Consider the following 15,884-nt stretch of genomic DNA (forward strand, 5'->3'; position numbering starts at 1 on the left):
GCCCGCCTCGCTAGAGAGGCTGCGCGGGCGGGGGCCGGAAGTGCGGGCGCAGCTACAGCGCGGGTCGGGGTCGTGGGCGGGGGCCGGGCCTGCACTGGGGTCGGACTGCAGCTCCCGGCGGCCAGCATGAAGCGGGACGTGCGCATCCTGCTGCTTGGCGAGGGTATGTAGGCGCCTGGGCCTGGGTCAGGCGGGGGTCGAGCCTGGTCGGGGATCTTGGGGCCGGGGTGGGGAGAGGCGCCGCGACCTTGGCCGCCGCGCTGACCGCGCCGCCCCGCGCAGCCCAGGTGGGGAAGACGTCGCTGATCTTGTCGCTGGTGGGCGAGGAGTTTCCCGAGGAGGTAAGGCCGAGCGCGCCCCCGCGCCCAAGAAGGGCCCAGGTCCGGGCGCCGCCGCCCTCCGCCCTTCCCGGCTGTCCTCACGGCCGCGTCTGCCCCAGGTCCCTCCCCGGGCAGAAGAGATCACCATTCCCGCGGACGTCACCCCAGAGAAGGTGCCCACCCACATCGTGGATTACTCAGGTAGAGGGGCCGCCCGCCCGCGGTTGCGCCCAGGAGCGGGCATCTCTGGCAGGTCTGCAGTAGGGTCTCTTTTTCCACCCAGAGGCTGAGCAGACAGTCGAGGAGCTTCAGGACGAGATTCACAAGGTACGGTGGGTCCTGGGGAAGGGAGTGCAGGGCTCAGGCCTTGGGGATATGGCTGCCCTGGCTTGATTGGCTTCAGGCTCTGAGGGATTGGATTAAGGTGCCCAGAATGTCTGCAGCCTCGCTAATTCTGTTGTGACCTGTTAGCACTGAGTGTCTTTGGGGTCCCTGTGATGCACTCTGCTGGGAGCCAGGAGGAAGGCCCATTCCTTCCTCTTGCATGCGTGGTTGGCCAGCCCACAGCTCTCCGTGCCTAGCCTTCCCTCTTCTGGTGGACCTTGGGGAGCAGTCTCCAAGTCCTTGAAAGTGATCCCTTGGGCAACTCTGTGCCCAGCACCCCCATTCCCCACTCCTTAGTCCAGCCCACTGTCCTGGGCCTCTGGGCTGCACCGGGTGTCATGACCAGGGCTGTGGGCTGCACAGCTAGCTCTCTGCTCTCCTCTGCACAGGAAGACCTGTGCTTGGACCAAGCTCCTGGTAGGGGTGCTGCCCCTGCAGCATCTGCTGTGTCCTGGGGGTGCCACTGGGCAAGGGTACAGTCCGCAGCCACTGTGTTGCCATCATCCCCTACCTTGTGCTGTTGTCCTCTGTCTGCTGTTGCCTGTAGTGACCAGGGAGCGAAGGGCTGAGGCTGGGGCTGGGGAGTCAAGTTTAAGGGTGGCTGTGTCCTGAGCCCTCAGGGGACTCGTTGACCAGAGCTGCAGTATTGGGGCCTGGCATCTGCAGCAGAAGTGGGTAGGGAAGAGCTGGCCTGAGGTGTGCCTAGCCAACATCCAGTGACTCGGCCTGGGAGCAGCTGGAAGGGTGGGCTCCCCAGTCTCTGAGCCCTGTGCTGTCCAGCTTGTGAGTGGAGCAGGGAGCTTCAGATCCCACCATACAGTCCCTCTCCCTGCCCCCAACAGGCAAACGTGGTGTGCGTGGTGTATGACGTGTCTGAGGAGGCCACTATTGAGAAGGTGAGCAAGGGAACTCTCTGTCCATCCTAGCTTTCTGTCACTGGCGCCGAGCCTGGTCATCAACCTGTTCTCTGCACACACCACAGGCGGACGCTCAGTTGACCCGGGTTCTGGGCAACTTGCACCCGTGGCTGGCCCCACTGGGGAGCTTCACGGAGCCATCCTGGCCACGGCCCCCAAAGCTCCCCCCGAGTTCCCATGATCCTGTCTCCCGCCGAGAGCGTGGATGGCCTTGCGTCTGAATCTCTTAGGCCTGCAGGAGGAGTTGCTGATCTCAGGCCCTTTGTGGGTGTTTGGGAACTGCTAGGATCAGATGAGGTCCTACCTGCCCGCTGCTCTTCCCCACTGGTCTTGTTGCCAGTGGCCGTGACTTTGGCTCTCAGTGGCCCTCAGTCTCCCCCGTCTCTCCTCGAGCCAAGTGAGAGTTCCACATGGGAGCTGTGGGCCGGGCAGGCCTCCATTCTCATGGCCAGGTCTTACCTTTCAGATCCGAACCAAATGGATCCCGCTGGTGAATGGGGATACCAAGAGGGGGCCCAGGTAATAGGCAGGACTCGGGGAGGGGGGCTGGGCCCCGCCAACTCCCTGATCCCTGGTGACCGTGGGTCTCTCCCCCAGGGTCCCCATTATCCTGGTGGGCAACAAGTCGGACCTGCGGCCAGGGGGCTCCATGGAGGCTGTGCTGCCCATCATGAGCCAGTTCCCTGAGATCGAGACCTGTGTGGAGGTGAGCAGGCAGGGCCCCGGGGGTGCCAGGACTGCAGAGGCGAGGACAGGGGGCCTGCCTGCCTCCCCCTCTGAGTCTGTTCCCACGTGTCCCAGTGCTCGGCGAAGAACCTGAAAAACATCTCAGAGCTGTTCTACTACGCACAGAAGGCCGTGCTACACCCCACGGCCCCCCTCTATGACCCTGAGGCCAAGCAGGTGGGCTGAAGGCACCGGTGGGGAGGGCGAGCAGGAGGGAGTGGTGGGGGTGCTGAGCCGCTGTCCCCACAGCTGATGCCCGAGTGCGCCCAGGCCCTTACACGCATCTTCAGGCTCTCAGACCAGGACATGGACCAAGTGCTCAGTGACCAGGAGCTTAATGCTTTCCAGGTGCGCCCCCTTCTGTCTCCTCGCAGTACCCACCCTCCCAGCTGCAGCCACACCCCACGCCTTGGCTGCCCTTGTGACGGATGGAGAGGGCAGCTGGCTGACTAACGGCGACTTTCTCTCGGAAGCAGATGTCCTGCTTCGGGCACCCTCTTGCCCCGCAGGCCCTGGAGGATGTGAAGGTGGTGGTGAGCAAGAATGTGGCAGGAGGCGTGCGGGATGACCGGCTGACCCTGGACGGTGAGGCCCGACACCCTGCCTACATCGGGCGTGGGGTGTGGGGCAGGGCCGGGCTGTGCCTGGTGTTACTCCCTTTTCTGCTTCTCCTGAGCAGGCTTCCTTTTCTTGAACACGCTCTTCATCCAGCGAGGCCGCCACGAGACCACGTGGACCATCCTGAGGCGCTTTGGCTATGGCGACTCGCTTGAGCTGACGGCCAACTACCTCTGCCCACCGTGAGTGGCGTTTGGGCTCAGGGCTCGCCTCCCATCTGTGTCGGATGGGGCCTGGGGCTCCTGGACCCTGTGCTGGGGGCCATCGGGGCATCTCTCCCTGGTGGGGGGACTCTCTGCTTGCCTGGATGGCCTGTGTTCGGAGGAGGTGCCCTGCGGAGCACAAGGAGGTGTGCACAGCCCCACCCCCATCCCGGCACCCGCAGGCTCCATGTGCCCCCCGGATGCAGCACCGAGCTCAACCACCGCGGCTACCAGTTTGTGCAGAGGATGTTCGAGAAGCATGACCAGGTGAGGGCGCTGGGCCCCACTGAGACCCCCTTGGCCTCCCACCCGCACATGTCACTGCAGCTCCTCTGCCCGCAGGACCGAGATGGCGCCCTCTCGCCAGCAGAGCTGCAGAGCCTTTTCAGCGTGTTTCCTGCTGCTCCCTGGGGCCCCCAGCTCCCTCGCACAGTCCGCACCGAGGCCGGTCGGTTGCCTCTGCACGGGTATCTCTGCCAGTGGACGTAAGTGCAGCCCTTACCCACTGAGACATGGCCTCACCCTCTGCCCTGCTGTAACACCACATCCCCACTTCTCCCGTCCCCAGTCTGGTGACCTACTTGGACGTCCAGCACTGTCTTGAGCACCTTGGCTACCTGGGCTTCCCCACCCTCTGCGAGCAGGATTCCCAGGCCCACGCCATCACAGGTGGGTGCCCGCTTCCACACCGGCCCCCAGCCAGTGCCTCCCTGGCAGCCCCTCCCTCACGTTCATCCTTGCTCCCTGCCCACAGTCACCCGGGAGAAGAGGCTGGACCAGGAGAAGGGACAAACGCAGAGAAACGTTTTCTTGTGCAAGGTGGTAGGGGCCCGCGGAGTGGGCAAGTCCTCCTTCCTGCAGGCTTTCCTTGGCCATGGCCTGGGGGTGAGTGTCCATGTGTGCCGTGCGTGGACCTGGGGGGCAGGGGTTCTGGAAAGAGTCCAAGCAGTGAGCTTCAGGGGCGTCCCTCCTCTGCACCAGGATGCTGGGGAGCCTGCCGGGGAGTCCTCTGCCTACACCATCGACACCGTGCAGGTCAACGGGCAGGAGAAGTACCTGATCGTGAGTGCGGGGTCCCCAGGGTAGGCCTAGAGCGTGCACGCTGAGGGAGCCGCCCAACGCGGCCCTGGGAGACCTAGCCTGTGCCCCTCTGAGGCCACCCTTTCTGTTCAGCTGTGTGAGGTGGGTGCAGACAGCCTCCTGACCACCTCGGCCGACGCCACCTGTGACATCGCCTGCTTGATGTTTGACAGCAGCCACCCCAGGTCCTTCTCGCTGTGCGCCAGTGTCTACAAGGCAAGGTCCCGCCCACCCTGGGGGCCCTGCTGCATAGCAGGGCTGTGGGCAGGTGTCCCCCAGCACACTCACATGGCCCCTCCCCCTGCAGCGCCACTACATGGACAGGCAGACCCCCTGCCTCTTCGTCTCCTCCAAGGCTGACTTGCCCGAAGGCGTCTTGCTGCCTGGTCTGTCTCCAACTGAGTTCTGCCGTAGGCACCGGCTGCCCGCCCCCGCCCTGTTCTCTTGTGCCGGCCCAGCCGAGCCCCGCGCGGCCATCTTCACCCGGCTCGCCACAATGGCCGCCTTCCCGTGGGTACCAGGATCGAAGCCCCTGTGTGGGAGACCCCTCCCTGTCCCAGGAGAGTGGCACAGCTGTGGTGTCAGGACTGGAGTCAGTCAAGGTTGCAGGGTGGGCCTTGGTGCCTGTGCCGATGCTCAGGCGGGGCCCTCGGGGCCTGGCCTGACAGGCTGCCCTCTAGTCTGGGGGTACTGCCATGCTGGGCACTGACACAAAGCAGCTGAGTGGGGCTCTGGGACTTTGTAGGAGACGGAGGTGGGGTTACAGCAGCAAGACTCCCCTCTCTCCTGCAGACACCTTGTCCACGGGGAGCTGCACGCCACCTCCTTCTGGCTCCGGGTGGCGCTGGGGGCCGTCGGGGCTGCCGTTGCTGCCGTTCTCAGCTTCTCACTCTACAGGGTCTTGGTGAAGAGCCGATGAGGTCCCAGACCCCACAGTCTGATCTCAGGGTGCTGGTGTGGGGCCACTTGCTTGGTGGGGGATGGAGACCCTCTCAACTTTCCTCCTGAGGACAGTCCACCTGCTGCCCCACCCCTGCCTCAGCCCCGAGGGTGGCCCTGGCTCCCAGCAGCCTGTGTCCGGCCTTGCTGCAGGTGCCGGGCATGACCCTCTTCTGTGGGCATCATGTGTTGGAGGGACCGGGAGGTGTGGGTGAGGAAGTCAGTGACCCCAGACCTGAATTCTCAGGGCTCCACTCCTCCTTCCTGGTCCCATGTGGCCAGAGGGTATGAAGGGGGTAAGAGGGCAGAGCTTTGGGCCAAAGGCAGGGGCGTGGAGGCAAGAAATGGCTGGACCATTGTGCGCGCCCCCACCCCCCAATCTGAAGACAGGTCCAGGGCTGTGCCTCTCACAGAAGACGTATGAGATTGGGTTTCCTGATTAAACTTCACTTGTGTCTTTTACATATTGGGTCCTGCTTTCTGAGGATGACTTCTTGAATTAACTAAAACGTGTCTTTGGTCTGGGTGTGGGCTGGGAATGCTACTCCTGACCCCCTCGCCTCCTCTCTGGGTCACCATCCTGAGGTCTCAGGCCAGGATAAGGACCAGTTATGGCCCAGCTGCAGCCTCAGGGCCTTTAGGTCCATTGAGGTCCATGCTGGCCTGAGAGTGAGGCTGGAGGAGGCCTGATACCTGAGGACCCCCCTGATGTGACCCCTCCCCACAGCCAGGTGTAGTCACTACCCAAGCCTCAGCATCCTGTCAGGTTGGCTGAGGTGTGCTGAGGATCTGGGGTTTTGGGATGTGCTGAAATGTCCTGGTGTGCGAGGTGGCCCTGGTCTGGGGGAGCTGCCCTGTTTCTCACACCCCACCCAGAGGCCTCTGCCCCTCCCACTGGGCAGGAGACAGCCAGAGCTCCAGCCTAAGGACAAGGGGACAGAGAACCTTTCTTGGGCTGAGGAGGGGGCTCAGCTTGGAGTTTAGGTGCTCACTCTGGCGTGCATTCTGGGCGTGGAGCAGAGGCAGTATGTGGTGTGCTTGGGTGGAGGACCTTGGCCAGACAAGTACCCCCTCTACTTCCTGTAGTCATTCTTTGCAAGACAGGCCTTTAGGCCAGGGCCCCTCCCCCAGCCCTGACAAGCTGTTTCTAGAGGCGGGGGAGGTGCCTCCTCGGCAGGGGATGCTTAGGCCTGACCCAACAGGGGCTGGGGGTCACACCCTTAAGTTGTTTCAACCATCCCGCTGGCCCCCCAGTTCCAGTGACCTGAGGACCCCTGGTGCAGTTCTTACTAAAGCTGGGCAGGGCAGGATGCTACTTCTAGCTGCTGCATCTGTCCTGAGGCTCAGCTGCGCGGGCATTCTGAGCGGTGCTGTCAGGGGTTGCTATGGTTATACATTACCACAGCCTGTCACCTTCCTTATTGTAGGGGGTCTACCTGTTCTCCCTGGGAAGTAGGGCTCCTCTCCATCCCAGCTGCGGTCTTGTCCACTGGGGGGCTCTCCCCACCCCCATGTCCATGGGTCAGTTTAGCACTGTGGCCACAGGAGTAGTCAGGAACCTTCAGCCCAAGTTGTGTTGGTCCCCACCCACTGAGCAAGGCCTGCTGCAGGGACCTCCCTCAACCCTGCTAGTTGCCCAGTTGGCTTCAGCGCTCGCCGCTGGGGCCGTGGAGCCGCTGTTGCCGGGACGGGCAAGCATGTCTGCCAGGGAGGGAGGTGCCTTCAGGGAGCCCGGTGGGGGGAGTCCCCAGCAATGGGTTGTTCCCTGAAGCCTTCCCCGAGGAGGTGGCATCGGCGCTGAGGCCCAGACCGGGGCAAAAGGGTGGGCGCAGAAGGGGCTTGCGTGCCGCGCGTGACTCAGTTTCCCGGCTGCTGCCCCGCGGGACGAACAGCTGCAGCCCGGGGCGGGGCGGGGGCGCCGGCACTTGAGCCAAGCGCCCCGCGCAGTTCTTGCCTGGCACGTCCGCGTGCGGGTCGCGCGCGTGTCCTGACCGCGAGTGGCTGGGCTGGCAGCGGCGGCGTGTGCGGCGGGGGCGGGCGGCTCCGTGACGCGGCGCCGAGCGGAGTGGGCGGAGCCGGAGGGCAGGGGCGGAGCGGAGTAGTCCGCAGAGAAGCCCCTCCCGGCCGCGGCCGCCGACCCCGGCCCCCGGCCCCCGGCCCCCGGCCCCCGGCCCGGCCTGGCTCTATGGACAGGAGCTCGCTGCTGCAGCTTATCCAGGAGCAGGTGCGTGGAGAGGTGGGGGGCGCCGGCACCGCCCCCGTTGCCGGCCCCCCGCCCTTGGGTGGGCCGGGGGGACGGAGCTCTGAGACCCTCAGCACAGCCCCTTCCCTGCACGACCTTGGTCCCCTGCACGAGACCGAGCCAGACTAGGGCGCTTGGGGAGGGGCAAAAGGGTTGGTGATTGCCCTCAGACCTTGGCCCTACCCTTTCAGGATGGGCAAGGCAGAAATGAGGTGGGGAGACGGCTGGAGAGCTAGCGGAGCTAGAGGCCGGGGACCTAGGTACCGGTGCCTACAGCTAGCTCCTGGGACCATGTGGGCACAGGGGCCTGGACCCAGGGTGCTCGGAGCCTGCCTCTCCCGCCTGACGTGGCTCAGCCCTGTGGTCCTGGGGCCCGGCCCACCCTCAGACCTTGGCTGCTGGCTCCCCGACCCCAGCAGCTGGACCCTGAAAACACTGGCTTCATCGGTGCGGACACCTTCGCTGGCCTGGTGCACCGCCATGAGCTGCCCCTGGACCCGGCCAAACTGGACATGCTGGTGGCCCTGGCCCAGAGCAACGAGCGGGGCCAGGTCTGCTACCAGGAGCTGGTGGACCTGGTCAGTGCCACAGTGGGTGGGCAGCTGGGGTATGGGCGCAGTGCCCTGGCTGGCGTGGGTTGGGCAGGCGGCCCCTCCTCCCTGCCTTTCCCATTGGGGAGGGCTATAGCCATGGGGCAGGGCTTCAGACCCTGTGACAAGCTGGGTGGACCACTCAGGAGGGGCAGCCATGGGGGGAGTATCGTGGCCTATGCCTAGGCCCCGCCCCCCAGATCAGCAGCAAGCGCTCAAGCAGCTTCAAGCGGGCCATCGCCAATGGACAGCGGGCACTGCCCCAGGACGGGCTGCTGGACGAGCCAGGACTGGGTGTCTACAAGCGGTTCGTGCGCTACGTGGCCTACGAGATCCTGCCCCGAGAGGTGGACCGCCACTGGTACTTCTACCGGCACCGCAGCTGCCCACCCCCTGTGTTTATGGCTTCGGTCACCCTCGCCCAGGTGGGCCTGCCCGTCCACCACCCACCACCCCGGGAGCCTCCCTTATCCTTGGTCTTGCCTGGCCCCAACACTTGTCCCTCCCAGATCATCGTGTTCCTGTGCTACGGGGCCCGTCTCAACAAGTGGGTGCTGCAGACCTACCACCCTGAGTACATGAAAAGCCCCCTGGTATACCACCCCGGCCACCGTGCTCGGGCCTGGCGCTTTCTCACCTACATGTTCATGCACGTTGGGTGAGTGGGCCCACCTCTGGCACCCCTCGGATTGGATAGGGAGGGCTCAGCCTCTCGAGGTGGGGGCAGGGGGCTGGTAGCCCCCTGGCGGACCCCACCCTTCACACCTATTTGCCCCATATGGCCAGGCTGGAGCAGCTGGGGTTCAACGCACTCCTGCAGCTGATGATCGGGGTGCCCCTGGAGATGGTGCATGGCCTGCTCCGCATCAGCCTGCTCTACCTGGCTGGTGTGCTGGCAGGTGAGGCAGGTGTGTGCGCCCTGGCCACCTCACTGGTGGGCCTCACCCTCACGGCTCTCCCCTTGCTCACACAGGCTCCCTGACCGTCTCCATTACTGACATGCGGGCCCCTGTGGTGGGGGGCTCCGGCGGGGTCTACGCCCTGTGCTCTGCACACCTGGCCAATGTCGTCATGGTAACGGGGCAGCCCCTGCGGCGGGGTGCGGGGAGGGGCCCATAAGGCCTCCCTCACAGCCTTTTTTATTCACACCCCATCAGAACTGGGCTGGGATGAGATGTCCCTACAAGCTGCTGAGGATGGTGCTGGCCCTGGTGTGCAGTAAGTAGGGAGCCAGGGTGGAGGGGCCTCAGCCTATGGCTAGGGTGCCTCTCACCTGCTGCCTCCCTCTGTAGTGAGCTCCGAGGTGGGCCGGGCCGTGTGGCTGCGCTTCTCCCCGCCACTGCCTGCCTCGGGCCCACAGCCCAGCTTCATGGCACACCTGGCGGGCGCGGTGGTGGGTGTCAGCATGGGCCTGACCATCCTGCGCAGCTATGAGGAACGCCTGCGAGACCAGTGTGGCTGGTGGGTGGTGCTGCTTGCCTATGGCACCTTCCTGCTCTTCGCCATCTTCTGGAACATCTTTGCCTACGACCTGCTGGGTGCCCACATTCCCCCGCCACCCTGACAAGAGTTCCCAGGGCCACACCAGCCAGGGCGCAGCATCCGTGGGCCAGCCACTAGGGAGGCCTGCATGTTCGTCCTCTGTGAATGTATGTCTTGAGGCTGCTTCTTCCTGGTGGGTGCAGGTGGCCCCTGTGGCCCACTGACTGCAGGCCAAGCCTTACACCAGCCCTGGCCACCCCCTCCCAGGCCTGGAGGAATGGGACTGATGGACTGGGCTGAGTGGTGGAGGTCCCCAAGGGTGGCCCCAGAGGAGACCCTGCCCTGGCCTCTCCCATGAGACTTGCAGTCTGAGCCTTTTTGGAGAATGAATAAATATTTTACACAGCACCAGGTGGCTGTACTGGGCACTGCGGGCTGGGCTGGTCTCCCCCCAACTCACTGATCAAACTGTGAGGGCCCTTCCCTCCACACAAACAGCAGCCTGGGCTTCCCCCTTGCTTTTCTGTACCCAGCATGAGGTGTCTCTGTATGGGAGATGGGAGCCCCTGGGGAGAGTCATGGGCCTCATAGTCAGGTTTGAGTTCAGCAAGCATTTATTGAGCTCCTACAGCAACCAGCCCCCTGTCCAAAGACTTGTGCCCTGAGATCACAGGGTAGGTGTGCAAGCCCTGGGCCACAGCCAAGTCAGTAGGCCTGGGTCCTGTGGTTCTTGGCTGGCCTGGTGTCCTCAAGGGTGGCCAGGCTGGGACCGAGGTCAGGCAGCAGGTCAGGGCACAGCTTCTGCCCTACAGCCCAGATCCACAGTGCTGTCTCCACACGGTGAGGAGTCCACAGCCTGAGGCACTGCCTGGGGTGGGGCAGAGGGAGTCTGGGGCTCAGGGGCACCAGTCACCCTACCCTGCTGGATAACTCTGCACATCACCCTGACCAGAGTCCTGGATGCCCTCTCTGGCCGCCAACAGATTGCACGTTGGCTCAGGGCTGTGGCACCCTCCTGCACCCGGCCCAGGTAGAGCAGGTAGTGCTTCAGGGTGTACTGCAAGGCTGGCAGACCGGGCACTGCGGCCACTGCCTCTTCAGACATGAAGGCTGCTACCTCGAGAGCTCTGGCAGCCAGGACTGCCGCGGGAAGTAAATGGACAGCACTCAGCCCCACCTCGACGTGGGGCTGCCATTCCCAACAACTCTCGGTGTCACGTATCTGGCCATTTCACAGATAAGGCCACTAACACGCCAGGTTCCGCCCACGACCTCGCCGGGGGGACGCCCAGCTCTCCCTACTAACGCGAGGTGATAGCCGGGCCCACGCCCCGGAGGGCGCACAATTCCGTGACCGCTGCGTTCACGTCTGGCAGGAGACAGAAGGCGGCGGCCGAGCGCTGCACCACCAGCTCCGGGGAGTTGGTGGTCAAGAGCTGCTGCAGGCGCGGCCGAAAGCGGCCCCTCGGTGGTCAAGGCGGGTCTGGGGTCACGGCTGGTGGATCTCGCTAGGGGCCCCGCCCCCAGGCGCGAGGGCCCGCCCCCAGGATGAAGCCACGCCCACGGCGCTACGTCCCGCCCCGGAAGGCTCCGTCCCCCACGTGGGAAGCTCCTCACCGCCAGTTTCCACGCCAGCAACTGCTCCAGCTCGTCGCGTGTCACGTGCTTCTCGATGGCTGCGGGCAACTCCTCTCGACACCTGGGGAAGGGCGGTGACGGGGAATCCGAGCCACGGGGGTCGGCCCGCCCGATGTCCCCACCGTCCTACCATCGCTCCAGGGTTTCCAGCCGCCCCTGGGGGCTCGCGCGCGCCCGCAGCACTTCCCCGTGGCACCCCAGGACGTTGGCCCAGCTGCTCGAGTCCTCACAGCCCGAGCCCGCGGGCAGTCGCCATCCCCACGCGCCTGGGCGGAGCCTCGGGGGCGGGGCGTCGGAGTGCCCGAGCGGGCTCCTGCCCCGACGACCTCGGCACTTCTCAGGCCTCAGACGCTGCGCGTCGCGTCGCCGCGAGCGCATGCTCCCCCGCCTGCCCCGCCCCTCCCCCTCCCCGTCCTCCGCCTCGCGTCTGGTGCACGCGCGGCCCCGCCCGCTCGCAGGCCATCCTTCCCGCTGGCCCCGCCCACCTGCGCGGCCGGAAGTTCCGGTGGCGGAGCGCTGGACCGGGCCCGAGCGGATCGCGGGCTCGGGCTGAGGGCGTAGGGCGGGCCCGGCGCGGAGCCTGGGAGCGGAGCCCGGGCCGTGCCGCGCGGCGCCATGAAGGGCAAGGAGGAGAAGGAGGGCGGCGCGCGGCTGAGCGCCGGCGGCGGCGGCAGCCCGGAAAAGAGCCCGAGCGCGCAGGAGCTCAAGGAGCAGGGCAACCGGCTCTTCGTGGGCCGCAAGTACCCGGAGGCGGCGGCCTGCTATGGCCGCGCCATCGTGAGTGCGCCTGCACCGCGGGAGGGGGCCGGCGTCCGAGCCAGGGGAGGGGCCGGACTGCGGCTTCGCCTCCGCGTCCTCCCCGGAGCCCCTGTCTGGCCACCCCCCCCCCGACTTTCGGAGGCGGGTGGTGCTTGGGCTCTGAGAACTCAGTGATGATGATGTTCCAAAGGGGCCAAGGCCACGGCTCCCGAGCCAGTGCTGGTTGCCAGAGAACTGTGGCGGGTGGGAGATGCAGAGTGCTTGAGGCCCACTCGGCTGGGAGCCAGGGACCCTTGCCCTTTGAGGAGTCCAAGCCCAAAGCTGGTGATTTCCACAGATCTGGAAAAGCTACCTTCACAAGACTCACTGGAGTCCAGAGGGTGGGCTCAGGTAGGCTCCACCCTCCCTCAGAACCCAGAGGCTTGGAAGCGGAGAAACCTGTAGTGTCTTGATTCCAGCTATGGGCTTCAAGCTGGGACAGAGGGGGTAGGCTGAGCTCACTCCCTCACGCTCGCTGGTCTGCCCTTGTTCTCCAGACCCGGAATCCCTTGGTGGCAGTGTATTACACCAACCGGGCATTGTGCTACCTGAAGATGCAGCAGCATGAGCAAGCTCTGGCTGACTGCCGGCGCGCCCTGGAGCTGGACGGGCAGTCTGTGAAGGCACACTTCTTCCTGGGGCAATGCCAGTTGGAGATGGAGAGCTATGATGAGGCTATTGCCAACCTGCAGCGAGGTGGGCTTACAGGCTGGCTGGTGCCAGGGTGCCTGGGACCAGGCGGGTGGACTGGCTGGAGGTTTATCCAAATCTTCTATTCCTCCAGCCTACAACCTGGCCAAGGAGCAGCGGCTCAACTTTGGGGACGACATCCCCAGTGCTCTGCGCATCGCGAAGAAGAAGCGCTGGAACAGCATTGAGGAGCGGCGCATCCACCAGGAGAACGAGCTGCACTCTTACCTCACACAGCTCATTGTGGCCGAGCGTGAGAGGTGGGCTGTGGTGATGACAGGCGCCCCCCAGAAGTCACCACTTTTAGGTTAACTCTGAGTCGTGAACACAATCATTTATTGAAGGTCAACTCTGGCACGCAGGAGATGGAGGGGAATGAGGCCTGAATGAGCCTAAGATTGGAGTGGAGTCTGACCTCCTGGCCAGACCCATCTCTGATCAGCTTTTGGTCAACCTCCAGGGAGCTGGAAGAGTGTCAGCGGAACCATGAGGGTGATGAGGACGATGGCCACCTCCGGGCCCAACAGGCCTGCATTGAGGCCAAGCATGTGAGGGTGCCCCAGCCCAAGTGTGGGTCCTGTGTGTATTTGCATGCGTGTAATGGACGTGAGGTGCCCCTGGCTCCTGCTGGGTCTGTGAGTTTCGGTGCCTGGGGAAGGGAGATGGGGTGTCAGGCCCACAAACATAGCTGTTTGGTTCTTTGCAGGACAAGTACTTGGCAGACATGGATGAACTCTTCTCCCAGGTAGACGAGAAGAGAAAGGTGAGCTGCCTGTCTTCTGGGGTCTGTGGGTAGCAGGAGTCGGAGCAGTGCCCCTTCCCAGCCCCTGATCTGACCCTGTGCTGCAGAAGCGAGATATACCCGACTACCTGTGTGGCAAGATCAGCTTTGAGCTGATGCGGGAGCCCTGCATCACACCCAGTGGTATCACCTATGACCGCAAGGACATTGAGGAGCACCTGCAGGTGAGGGCCCATGGGAGTTGGGAGCAGGACCCACACCCACTGAGCCCCTCCTAATTCTGATTCTGTTGTCACTGCAGCGTGTGGGCCATTTCGACCCTGTGACTCGGAGCCCCCTGACCCAGGAACAGCTCATCCCCAACCTGGCTATGAAAGAGGTCATTGACGCGTTCATCTCCGAGAATGGCTGGGTGGAGGACTACTGAGGCAGGGCGAGTGTGTGAGCCACTCACCCGCCTTGCCTGGTACCCTGGCCCAGGAGGGCCTTGGGCAGTAGTCTCTAGCCGCTGTACATAGTTTGTGTCCCTAGATCCCTATCTTGGTGTCCCCAAGCCCACCCCCATCAGTTCTGCTGGGTCATGAGCCTCCCCCATCCCCCTCTGGGCCAGAAACAGTGGGTGAGAGTGGGCTGGGCTGAGGCTGCCGCTGCCATCTCTGTCCCTGTAATAAAATCTGTGAGCACTATAGGGGCATGTGCTGGTGTGCGACGGGCTCCCCAGCCACCCCCTTTGGCTAGCTGAGAAAAGTAGACATGAAGACGCTGGTGTCGAGGTTGAGTGTGGCGTGCCACCATCGGTCAGGGAAATACAGCACCTGGGAGTGGGGGGGACACAGGGATTGGTTGGGGCCCCTTGACCCAGCCCAGCCTGGCCCCTGTCTGCCAGCCACTGACCTCACCAGCGTGGATGGTGCATTCCAGGGGCCGTGCAGATAGTGCCAGGGCTGGGTATGTGTCCCGGAGCCAGGCCAGTGTGGTCTTGTTGGGGTGGAATTCAGGTGTCTTCGCAGGAGGGTACAGGAACCAGCGCTGAGGGTGGGAGCAGCAAGGTCACTCTTTGTGCTGTGGTCAGTGAACCCAAAGTCTCAGCCCCACCCTTTGCTTGCTGACCTTTCGGCCATAGATCACCTCTGAGAACCCGGGCCCGTGCCAGTGGAAGGGCACCCCAGAGCCGGCACCTGTGTGGTGAGTTACGAGCAGCTGGTTACCAAGCCTAATCCTCCCCCACCCAGTTCCCAAGTCCCCTGGTCCTGCAGGGCACTCACCTGCAATTCCAAAGCTATAAGCAGGAATGGTACCTAGCAGGCTGAATGGAGGTGGAGAGTAGTGCCGAAAAAGTGATGCCCATTCCGTGAAGTTATTGTCCCCAAAGAAGTACAGGGTGTCTGACAGCAAAACACACAAGAGGATGCAGGAATCTTGGCACCTGGGTACTAAGTCACCCCACCCCACCCCATGGCCACCTGTCTGGCTCACCATTGCCCATGGAGAAGGGGTCCTGGGGGTGCAGCATCTGCTCCACATACTCCTGAAAGGGCAGGTCCACTGCAGTTTGAAAGGGGTTGGTCAGGACTGGTTGGTGCTGCCTTCAAGATGCTGGCAGGCAGGCTGGGCTGCTGGGAGGGGCAGCTCACCTTTCTGGTAGGAGTAGGTGTTGGCAGTGCTCAACCGGACCACGCTGTCCCCAAACAAGGCCAGCAGCTTTTGACGGGAGCACAGGTCCCGGAACCTCTGTGGGGGCGGGGAAAATACTCAGGGGCCAAGCTCAGCACGGGCGAGTGGTGGTCGCGAGGAGCGTGAGCACTCACCGAGTTGTCTGTGAGCCCCTGCAGAATGACAGGTCTGGAAAAGGCGTAGCTAGAAGAAAAGGAGGAATCATGGCCTCAGTCTGATCCGCGCCCATCGTCCGCCCCCGCCCACACGCGCTCGCACGAGCTCAAGGGGAAGCGGCCTAAGGAGGCCCGGGAGGACGGGCCGGCGACCAGTGCGCGGCCTCAGCGGTGCACGGTGACGGAGCCCCCGAGTTTTCAGGCGTGGGAAGTGTGGCCATACAAGAGGACGCGCTTACCGCTGCACGAACTCGGCGTAGCTGAGATCGGCCCGGCGCTCTACGGTGCAGCGTTCCTCCTCCGCCACGGCCGCCGGCGCCCCCGGCCCGGGCCGCCGCCTGCCGACACAGCTGGTCAGTGCCCTTGGCCGCCCCGCCGGCCGCCCCGCTCCGCCCTGCCGCCCGGCGCCGCTCACCACCCTCCGTCGCCTGCCTCCCGGAGGCTCCGGGCCGGAACCACCAGCGTCCAGAGCGCGAGCAACAGGAGTAGCCGCACCCCCAACGCCATATCCCGCCGCCGCGAGGCATGCCGGGAGCTCCGTCGTCGTGGCAACAGGCTGGCTCCCGGAAGCGGCTTCCTCTGGCCCGTCCTGGAAAGAGGGGGCACTTCCGGAAGGCGGGACGAAGGTCGCACCAAGAGCTGCTATTGGCTACTGCCAGCTCCCGTGGACACACTGCCACCCGCCC

General features: G+C 64.3%; 5 protein-coding genes across 12 annotated transcripts; 3 read left to right on the forward strand and 2 right to left on the reverse strand.

Moving 5' to 3' along the window:
- The first annotated feature begins 34 nt into the window (after positions 1 to 34).
- On the forward strand, positions 35 to 5,658 carry RHOT2 (ras homolog family member T2). Of its 5 annotated transcripts, none has more exons than XM_060031397.1 (19): positions 40 to 163; positions 283 to 341; positions 440 to 521; positions 604 to 647; positions 1,547 to 1,600; positions 2,088 to 2,140; positions 2,219 to 2,327; positions 2,423 to 2,524; positions 2,597 to 2,695; positions 2,824 to 2,932; positions 3,027 to 3,147; positions 3,351 to 3,435; positions 3,511 to 3,653; positions 3,737 to 3,837; positions 3,923 to 4,053; positions 4,150 to 4,230; positions 4,342 to 4,464; positions 4,556 to 4,762; positions 5,041 to 5,658. In XM_060031397.1, exons 1-19 carry the CDS (start codon positions 127 to 129, stop codon positions 5,254 to 5,256), a joined length of 1,956 nt encoding a protein of 651 aa, XP_059887380.1. In that variant the 5' UTR covers positions 40 to 126; the 3' UTR covers positions 5,257 to 5,658. The 5 variants fall into 5 exon arrangements, with proteins under 5 accessions (XP_059887377.1, XP_059887380.1, XP_059887378.1 ...); XM_060031395.1 differs by having other exon boundaries at positions 52 to 163; positions 4,556 to 4,758; XM_060031396.1 differs by lacking the exon at positions 4,556 to 4,762 and having other exon boundaries at positions 52 to 163.
- Positions 5,659 to 6,933: 1,275 nt separating this feature from the next.
- Positions 6,934 to 9,903, forward strand: RHBDL1 (rhomboid like 1). 2 transcript variants are annotated; one of them, XM_060032973.1, is made up of 8 exons: positions 7,245 to 7,411; positions 7,846 to 8,007; positions 8,220 to 8,444; positions 8,529 to 8,677; positions 8,806 to 8,918; positions 8,993 to 9,093; positions 9,177 to 9,237; positions 9,312 to 9,903. In XM_060032973.1, exons 1-8 carry the CDS (start codon positions 7,373 to 7,375, stop codon positions 9,581 to 9,583), a joined length of 1,122 nt encoding a protein of 373 aa, XP_059888956.1. In that variant the 5' UTR covers positions 7,245 to 7,372; the 3' UTR covers positions 9,584 to 9,903. The 2 variants fall into 2 exon arrangements, with proteins under 2 accessions (XP_059888957.1, XP_059888956.1); XM_060032974.1 differs by lacking the exon at positions 8,993 to 9,093 and having other exon boundaries at positions 6,934 to 7,411; positions 8,806 to 8,927; positions 9,312 to 9,583.
- A 211-nt stretch (positions 9,904 to 10,114) lies between these two features.
- Positions 10,115 to 11,615, reverse strand: LOC132437868 (uncharacterized). The gene is made up of 6 exons (XM_060031404.1): positions 11,270 to 11,615; positions 11,121 to 11,200; positions 10,808 to 10,969; positions 10,483 to 10,641; positions 10,420 to 10,423; positions 10,115 to 10,357 (listed from the first exon to the last, which is right to left on the reverse strand). The coding sequence occupies exons 1-6, from the start codon at positions 11,515 to 11,517 to the stop codon at positions 10,207 to 10,209; spliced, it is 804 nt and encodes a 267-aa protein (XP_059887387.1). The 5' UTR covers positions 11,518 to 11,615; the 3' UTR covers positions 10,115 to 10,206.
- Positions 11,616 to 11,624: 9 nt separating this feature from the next.
- On the forward strand, positions 11,625 to 14,055 carry STUB1 (STIP1 homology and U-box containing protein 1). The gene is made up of 7 exons (XM_060031400.1): positions 11,625 to 11,916; positions 12,435 to 12,633; positions 12,722 to 12,887; positions 13,088 to 13,175; positions 13,334 to 13,390; positions 13,477 to 13,593; positions 13,671 to 14,055. Exons 1-7 carry the CDS (start codon positions 11,755 to 11,757, stop codon positions 13,794 to 13,796), a joined length of 915 nt encoding a protein of 304 aa, XP_059887383.1. The 5' UTR covers positions 11,625 to 11,754; the 3' UTR covers positions 13,797 to 14,055.
- Positions 14,047 to 15,774, reverse strand: JMJD8 (jumonji domain containing 8). 3 transcript variants are annotated; one of them, XM_060031402.1, is made up of 9 exons: positions 15,614 to 15,774; positions 15,438 to 15,536; positions 15,178 to 15,226; positions 15,004 to 15,100; positions 14,846 to 14,914; positions 14,635 to 14,754; positions 14,480 to 14,547; positions 14,269 to 14,398; positions 14,047 to 14,184 (listed from the first exon to the last, which is right to left on the reverse strand). In XM_060031402.1, the coding sequence occupies exons 1-9, from the start codon at positions 15,703 to 15,705 to the stop codon at positions 14,168 to 14,170; spliced, it is 741 nt and encodes a 246-aa protein (XP_059887385.1). In that variant the 5' UTR covers positions 15,706 to 15,774; the 3' UTR covers positions 14,047 to 14,167. The 3 variants fall into 3 exon arrangements, with proteins under 3 accessions (XP_059887385.1, XP_059887384.1, XP_059887386.1); XM_060031401.1 differs by having other exon boundaries at positions 14,264 to 14,398; positions 15,614 to 15,762; XM_060031403.1 differs by lacking the exon at positions 14,635 to 14,754 and having other exon boundaries at positions 14,264 to 14,398; positions 15,614 to 15,762.
- Between the last annotated feature and the right edge of the window lie 110 nt (positions 15,775 to 15,884).

This window comes from Delphinus delphis, chromosome 15 (assembly GCF_949987515.2).
Source record: "Delphinus delphis chromosome 15, mDelDel1.2, whole genome shotgun sequence".
Lineage (NCBI taxonomy): Eukaryota > Metazoa > Chordata > Mammalia > Artiodactyla > Delphinidae > Delphinus > Delphinus delphis.